The 9327-nt window shown below is 37.1% G+C and overlaps 1 protein-coding gene across 1 annotated transcript; it reads left to right on the forward strand.

Moving 5' to 3' along the window:
- The first annotated feature begins 5051 nt into the window (after nucleotides 1-5051).
- LOC108672202 lies at nucleotides 5052-8646 on the forward strand. Its single transcript, XM_047883192.1, has 5 exons — nucleotides 5052-5070; nucleotides 5395-5558; nucleotides 6311-6398; nucleotides 6751-6886; nucleotides 7608-8646. The coding sequence occupies exons 1-5, from the start codon at nucleotides 5052-5054 to the stop codon at nucleotides 8545-8547; spliced, it is 1347 nt and encodes a 448-aa protein (XP_047739148.1). The 3' UTR covers nucleotides 8548-8646.
- Nucleotides 8647-9327: the final 681 nt, after the last annotated feature.

The raw sequence follows: 9327 nt of genomic DNA on the forward strand, positions 1-9327 counted from the left end.
GATTTCATAAGCTGGACAAACTAGGTTAGTGTGCCGAGGTGTGTGTGAGTGTTAAGTGCAAGGAGAAATTCTTCGAGCTTTGAAAGTGTCATTACTGAACGTTAAATACTCGCTTGCTAAGGTGTAGTAAGCGCAATTATAAATTCGACTACAATGGGATGAGTGAATAAAAGGTATTAACACTCATTTCACAAATTAGATGATATACCAAGCAGAACTGCACGTAAAATTAATATATTCAAGACTTCTCAGATTTAAGTGGCCGTAGTAGAAGCAAGCTTTGATCTTTCCGCGTTCTGATTCCGCAACTGCACGGTACTTGAAATCAACAAAAGATAGTTAATGAACATAAATATATCACATACCTAATCAAACATTCTAGCAAAGAGTATCATTTTATGTTAATATGACGCCTTGAACATTTCGATAATTTAGAAAAATGCAAAAAAATTGCTTCGTCCAAACCGACTTCAGCTGAGGTAGAGATTTGGCTCGTAGATAATAAAGTAATAAATAACCTGCGTATTAACTATCTGAAAAAATAAAAGACTCAATTAAAATAGAAGAATTAATTTGCATAATAACGAAGTCCAAGCAGACAACGGGATCAATCCAATAATGCTAAGGGAATGTTTGAGGAAATGTGTAGAGACGAACTAATTTTATTAACTAAGAAGGCTAAATTGAGCGCAAGCAACCGATCCTATCCTAACCATATCATGATAATAATTGTGAACATGGTATTGACAGACAACACAGGACGTAGGGTAACGTGGGGCAGCGCGCCCCCCATTTTTTTTAACTAAATTTTTGATGAAGTTTTAATTGATACGAGGTGGTTCTCTGTTTTGTTTAAAGGTGCAACTAATGAGGAATGTATGATGTGAATTAGACGCCTATAGAGTTATTCAATTTTTAATGAAACACTAACACTTAGCAAAACGTAAATCCGTGCACTTCATCCCAGTGAAACTGTCGACCGGCGGTAGAGAACACGGACCAATATCTGCCATACTTAGCGAGAAACCCGCTATGGGCCCGTGACCCGCAGTGGGCTCGCTGCCCCATGTTACCCTACGTTAAACCTGTGGTGGTTTACGTTCTATCTGTTATTCGATTCAGTTTGCTGCTATAAATATGTTTTATTCATTTCTTAGATGTTCTTATTTACATCTATGGATAAATTAAGACATTCACCCCTGAATTACTCTAAAACCTCAAAAATTACCCCATGTGGTACGGTAACTCACCACAGTTTGGCAGATCGAAAAGATGCGGATCGAAAGCCAGTTTGGGAAACAGCAGAATTGGAGCATAACGCTACACCAGCTTGCATCGGCCAGTAGGGCCCCTAGTCGACTAGATATCTAGAGTCTCGATCGTTGTATTCTAGTTTGATTTGACCAGTTGGCTGCACTGGTCGCCTCTTCTTACTAGTCGCACCTAGGGTGACTCACAGTAGTTCTAATCGGCGTTCGAACATCACAGAATTACTTAGGAGAACTATGCGTTGAAAAGTTTGTATCTCGCATGAGTTTGGAGTTCATTCGCGCTCGGTAGAGTATTTCAATGCGTAAATGGGCAGCTGAGTCATTTGAGATTTTTTTCCAAATATAGGTTATGATAGTGGGGAAAGTTTTGGTTTCGGTAGTAATTGCCCTCATGAAAACTATTTGTTTCCTAGGACCTTCTGTTGCTATGCTGATAACTGACCAGCCAGCAGGTAGCCAGGCTACCATTTTATTCGTCACATTTCTGGTAATCACAGGTCGCAAATTACAAACTAAAGTGTGACGGGGTATTTATTTTGCTTCTTTTGCTATTGTTGCGTAATGCAGAGTTTTGTAACAATCAATAGACGTTAGTGCAGACTTCGAATCCGATTAATCCGATTTATGTCAACACAAATAACGCGGATTATTTCTAAACTAACGCAAAATATGAATTTCTAAATACGAAACGCTTTGGGGAAAGACCCGCTGAATTCCAACTTAGACATAGAATTCCTATTTATCTACGTTATTGACTTTAAAAAGAGTTTTTGATTTGTTCATTTTCTGAACAAAAAGTAATAAATTATTAACCATAAAATAAACAGATTAGCCTAACATTGCTTGAGTTCGATAACTCATGCAATTTTCGAACACCGTCCATCCTGTAAGAAATTTTTTTTCACTGAACCAAAGGTCTTTTCATGGGTGATGACTTAATACAAGCTTCTGCACTTGCAAACGGTTTCTGCTGACGAAATATTCATTTAAGACTTTTAGGTGATGCAGAAACTAAATATAATGACATAGATTCATAATTTCAGCTTAACTTACGATCAGATATGTATTGTAGCTTTATGTAACTAACCAACTTGAGTGAAACCTCGGATAATGCGTCAGTGTGTCTGCCCCTAGAGAAACACAGTATTATAAGCTACCTTTTATAAGACTGAAAAAAAAAACAAAATTTGTGCCTTTGGCTTGCTCGGAGAGAAACTTATTTAAAACGAATCCATTTATATCGCGTTTTCCCTTATCACATTTTTCATAAGAGAAATTTAATATAAAATATGCGATAAAAATCACTTTTTAGAGACAAGACTTCTAAAGAATTAAGCGTCTCCGATGTTACACATGTACAATGAATTTCTAATTTTATTATCAAATATTATACAAGAATTAATTTTTAAATTTTATTTTTAAATTAAAAAAATTAAAATTTTCAAATTATTTATTCTGTCAATTGATTCACGCATTGCCTCCGACTTTACGAAAGTGTGGAAAATTTCAGATCGATTGGACATGTAGAAGTGTGTTGAATAGCGATTATAAGATATGAACTGTTTGACTCTGCATTTTTTGAAATTAAATGTACATATACTGAATAAAATTTAACTTATTAGTCCAATCCATTCCATCCAGTTTTGCAATGCTTACTATTCACCCACTATATGACCTGGCGTTCACAGTCTCAACCTCATAGAGGGCCACGTGCGGCAGAATTCCAGCCACGAACTTATTGAATTGTCATTTGAAATACTTGGTAATTAAAGGCACCGTTTTTCACCTTCATCACAGGTGGATTAATATTTGTTAATCCAGAAATTAGGGTACTTTAAACCAGACACGATAGACAGTGAAAATGCAAGAGAGCTACAATACAGTAAGTAGGTGGTAAGAAATGTCAGAGCCTAATCAAGGGGAGGCCACTCTGCGAGAAATTGACCGAAAACTAAGCTCAGTAATTGCTAGCTTCCATCAAAAAGGCTTCCGTAGCTCATATAGAGATAAGTTGTAGCCTACGGCTGCGCCTTCAACAAATCTCGTGCGAAAAGGTCGAACGACTGTGTCACGCAGCCGGCCACGCTAGATATTTCCTATTGCTAACCTTTATAATTTATCATTAACATGAGTAAACTGTATGTACATGTAAAGTAAAGAAAAAAGAACGATTGCAAATATATGGTGTGAACGATTTCTTCGTTCACACCATATATATGCAGGTGATGACTCAACACGGAAAGTAGGTACCTATCGTAGAAACGCGAACGAAAAGCTCTTATATATATAAGCGGCGCAACACAAACAGCTAGAGTGCTAGACTGTGCATGAAGGAGAAAAAATATTGACGACCTCTCATTCTCCTGTCCTAAAATGCCGCATGATTTTAACAATTAAATGCAATTTAATTTCCATTCAAGAATCCGACGCGGCAGGTAATGCATATTGATAGACTTTGCAAAATGCATATTGTCGCGTTGGGCTTCATTAACTTAATAGTAGATGAAGATTATACTTTCAATGAGCAACAGCAGATACTTACTATTATTCTCACTACAAATCAACGTTCACGATCGGGCACTTAAAAAATCTTTCTTATTACCAACAGATACATAGAATATTCAGCCCTGCTTAATATCATTTATTTAAAATAGATGCTCAGATTCACATAGCTTGCAGTTTGTATTCAGTTGTTCAGTTTCTGAACATGTTTTGCGAAACTAACTTAGACGCTACGAAAGTAGGAAAAGAGCGCTTTGCGACTAGTATTCTGTTGCTTGTACATGCCTTTTATAATGCACAAGCAATGTTCGTTAACCAAGATAACAAACCTCCAATTTATAGTTCTGGGAGTATAATTCCAGAAGGAATTTGGTCGAACTATTGCAGGCTAAGTAAGAGCCACACCTTGTGCAAATACTCTGGTGTTGGTGAGTAATACGCTGCTTTTGGTGTGTAATACCCTGGTGTTGGTGAGTAATACGCTGCTTTTGGTTTGTAATACCCTGGTGAGTAATACGCTGCTGGTAGTGAGAAACGCGCTGCTATTGGTGAGTAATACGCTGATGTTGAGTAATACGCTGCTGGTGGAGAGTAATACGCTGGCGTTGGTGAGTAGTACGCTGCTGGTGGTGAGTAATGCGCTGCTCTCGGTCATTAATACACTGGCGTTGGTGAGTAATGGGCTGGCATCAAAGCAGGAAATAAGCTTCTAATGGGATTTGTTTTTAAAACGTTAATATTATTTTTCATCATGTCAAATGAAGCGAAGTCAAATGTGAGGAAAGTAGAATTATTTTATTATCTGACGAATTATGATCATTCTATCAGTTGAATCAGCCACATGCAGGTTCCTTTTTTCCGGTATTCATGGTATAATCTCAGGCAAATATTTTTACAACTTCTGATGATATATATGGACACCACTTAATTACAACATACAGAATTGTTCCTCAGATAAAACAAGCCAATTGGTTAAATTTTGGGCGTTTGCGCGGCAAGAGTTGGTGAATTGATGATACCTGCCTGCGTGGAAGGGAATTACGTTGACTTTGCAATAGACTGCAAAAAATGATGTTAAATATCATTGAAAATTTTCAAATTTCCGGCGTTCGTCACCTGCATGTAATATTCAAATTGTAGTACTTAAATTAGACATTAGCTTTACTCCCAAATACTGGGTTGGTAGTTAATGGACATATTAATTACAAACTCACTGAATTCAAGTACAATATTAGAAATTTAATCATGTTATTGCCTACTATAAATTTCCTTTTGTAGATGATCACGAACCACCAGAGTGAAATATTTTAAATTACCCACACTTTTTTTCGGAACCAAAAAGTGAAGTAGAATAAATGCCCCGTTCGTTCTTACTTCATTGCTTTCGTGATTCACATATACTAAAGTGATGGCTATTTTTGTGATGATATTCATTCACATATTGTAAAGTGTTGGAAATTTTTTGTGATGATATTTATTCACATATTGTCAAGTGTTGAATATTTTTTGTGGTGATATTCATTCACATATTGTAAAGTGTTGGAAATTTTTTGTGATGATACTCATTCACATATTGTAAAGTATTGACTATTTTGTGATGAAATCCATGGTTGGCTTGCAGGACCAGCATGCAGTACAGGCGGAGCAACATCGGGCGGCGTGTCAGGTCGGGACGCTGAGTTGATATTAAGAACACACAATAAATTCAGGGCACACGTGGCGTCAGGGCTCGAGATGAAAGGCACCGCTGGTCCTCAACCACCTGCAGCAAACATGATGCAGCTGGTGAGAATTAATGCTATGTTCAATTTATTCAGTTTCTTCTGCGATAACTTGAAATTAATTCATACGGAAGTAATTTTGAAAGGCCCAGCTGGTCCTCAACCACCTGCAGCAAACATGATGCAGCTGGTGAGAACGATGTGTTCGATTTTTTCGTTTTCTTCTGCGATAACTCGAAATTAATTCGGACGTAAGATAATTTTAATGCAGGTTGACTTGTCAACCTGCATTAAAATTATCTTAAATTAAACTAAATTATCATTGAACTGAGTTGTAAATTACCCATAAGTGTTATTTAATCAGATATTGAATGAGTAAATCTTGTTGTCATAGAAAGAAATTGTAGGCTGACATCGTCTTGTAATGGCGGGAAGTGTAGTCAGAATTGCTGTCATAAAAATGGAAGCAAATATTGGTACATAAAATTACGAACGATTGTTTTTACTTAATCTGAAAAACGCATCAAATATGCAATACGCGCTCCTGAATTTATTGTATCAGAAATAGTGCATAAACAACTGAAAACCAAACCAGTATTGATTTATTTTAAAATTTGAATTTCGCACAATTCATTTCCACCGAAACAATTCAAATTTTCAGCGGAAACCTATACAATTCCAGCAATTTTTATTTAATTAAAATTTAACTAATTTAAGACTTTGGTATAAAATATGATCCAAATATGCACCAGTTTAGAAGAATTATTTTAGTAAGCGAGTGTAATGTTTATATTTATTTACCGCACTCATGTACAGGTGTGGGATGACGAGCTCGCCGCGCTGGCGCAGCGTCACGCCGACCAGTGCAGCTCCCAGCACGACTGCAACCACTGCCGCGCACTTGGTCAGACCCCACATTGTGATGTGTGCGCTGTAGTGTAGAATAGTGTAGTGAATAGTAGTGGAAGTAGTATTAGTGAATAAGTGTTCATCGGCACAATATTTTCTGTTAGGATTTGTAGTGAATATTACAAAGTAACATATTATTATTAATTTTGTAAATTATTATTAATATATTTTATTTTTATCCGATTCACTTGGAAGTGAAAATTTTTCACTTTTTATTGATGCTTAATGCAGCGAGCAGTCAATTGCCTTGTTTGAATTTCGTACCAAAGATAAAATTATTTGCAATATATCAAGGTTGAACACTAAAAATGTTCTCTTTACCAATGAGTATAATTATATGCACGCAGATCGGTTCGCTGTGGGACAGAATCTTCACCAGAGCGACTCGACTGGAGGTGGAAAGGAGGCAGACTGGACGAAAGTAATCACGAGCTGGTATGAGGAAGTCAGGGACTTCGACAACACTTTTATTGATCCATTCACGTGAGTATGAAGAAGTCAGGGACTTCGACAACACTTGTATTGATCCCTTCACGTGAGTATGAAGAAGTCAGGGACTTCAACAACACTTTTATTGATTCCTTCACGTGAGTTCGACATTGCCGTAGGCTGTTGTAACATGCCACGCACACGGCGAGAGATGGCTGTTCATAAGCTCGGTATTGCCGTATGACTAATTTTTTCAGAGATTGATATAAACGTCAAATGAATTGATTTGAATATAAATTGTATAGCAAGTATGCGTATTTATTTATCTTCTTCATTGGCATTGGAGTGAAAGTAAATGAGAACACCTAGCAATGTTTTAATGCACTGATTTTTTACGTAGTAATTGCTTTAGATTAAATTTAATACGGAAACGAGGCAATGGAATGAGACAAGGTTTTCGAGACCGGAAATGAAACAAAGTTTTTCAAGTTATGAATATTTCATATAGCAGACAAGTAATCCTTGATACTTTCGTGAACATGATTTTATGCTCTCATGCTTAAAATAGACTACTACTAATTGGTATTTCAATGAGTTAGAGACGAGGGTTGTATAAACAGATGAAGCTTAGCAAAGTACATTGTTTCGCTACAGGGGTTTTATGAAAATGAATATAATCAAACATTAACAGGAGAAATCTAAAAGTTCGGCTTTATTACCAGTGAATGCTTTAAAATTTTTAAAATTTGTAAATAATGCGCTGAATCTTTCTCAGTTTCACGCACTCGACTGGGCACTACACACAAATGGTGTGGGCAACCACGACTCACGTTGGTTGCGGCTACAGATATTTCCAAGATGGCTCCAGGCATAAGAAATTATACACGTGCAACTACGGCCCCGCGGGGAACATTATTGCCAACCCGATGTACACGATCGCGCGCGCGTGTTCGAAGTGTCCTCGTGGGTCTCGGTGTTCTGCTGTTTACTCGGGACTCTGTTCCGTTGCTGCAAATGATGGGAAAGGAATTAAATATGAAGATTATTCCACACAAGGATCGTCATCTAGCCTCCAAGAGATTGTGTCCAAATCATCTTTGAATGATGTGATTGGTGGATTAGTAAACTGGCAAATTATGAAACCCCTTCCTGATCAATTAATGCGGTTCGCGGAGAAAACGAATAACTGGAATTTTGGGAAATATCCTTGGAGCAAAAAGGAGACAGAACTTGAACCTGAAGATTCTATTCCTTTGATCATGATGGAAGAGCAGCCTGTTCTGATTTCATCCTGGTATGTGAGACCTGCGGTAAATCATAAGTCTGACAATAAAAATGTTATCCAAAGTGCAGATTTTTTCAGCCACGAGTTTGAAGCGCAAAAATTCCAGCTGCCACCGACCCCCGACATCGAAGAAATCGAACCGAGTTCCTGGCACTCAACAAAAAATTGGGACCAAAACGATGAAGCCCAGTTCTGGGATCAACATGAGCATACAAGTCTCCATGAGAACGATCCCCTTGCCTCGGAAGACACGTTGGAAATAGCCTACAGCAACATTTTCTCTGACTATGATAATTTAGAGGAGCCAGTTTCATCCTTTCCCTCAGATCGGTACGGAGTGCATTCGTTCGGTGTAGCAGAACAGCAGGTTCCAACTCCTGACAGTTATTATGACCGAGCGTTCTATTCGTCAGAAGAAAGCGAGTATTGAAATAGATTTTCGTCGGCTCATCCCGATAGATATAGCAAATACTTGGAATTAGTACATTTAAAGTTGATTCATTAGCACATACAATATGAGCTTATAATTCAATCACTCGTTCCTATTGCCCTCATATATTATTATTTTATATGATTATAATACATAACTTCATTATTCATCTTGAACAAGCTAATTCCTTGAATGAGTTGATGCTAAATTTGAAATTTTCAATTTTTACGTTCGGGTCTTGTTATGTTCCGAGTTAGAGAATATTTGGAACTAACATTTCCCATCGCCGCATTAAGCGTGAGTTCTTTTAATTCGTCTGTAAATTTCATTCATTAAATATGTATAATATTCTCAACTAAATGTGGTGGTGATTCCATCTTATAGTATTCAAAAATTTAGCTGCTCTAGTTATCTAGTGAACTGGATTGGTGATCCCTCGATCAGACTGGCTTGGTGGGCTCTTATAAGTGGTTCCTGACCGCAGAAAGCATCTTGGTCTTTAATTTATTCCTTTATAATTTTGTATTGACAATTGGCAGCGATAACATTAACTCTGTGCACTTTGCACAGAAGCAATTCTAACTCGCAAATAATTATAATTTGTCTCCGTATATTACAGAGTATAAATACTTTTAATGTGAGTTCTCGTTATCTTAGGAATATAATTTACGAAATTTTCATATCGTAATCAAGGTATCTATTTCACTGTATGCTTCGTAATCTTTCATTCGCTATATCGCAAGAAACATGCAGGAAATTTACTATCGATTTGCTTATTCT

Source organism: Hyalella azteca, unplaced genomic scaffold, assembly GCF_000764305.2.
Source record: "Hyalella azteca isolate HAZT.00-mixed unplaced genomic scaffold, Hazt_2.0.2 contig12211, whole genome shotgun sequence".
NCBI lineage: Eukaryota > Metazoa > Arthropoda > Malacostraca > Amphipoda > Hyalellidae > Hyalella > Hyalella azteca.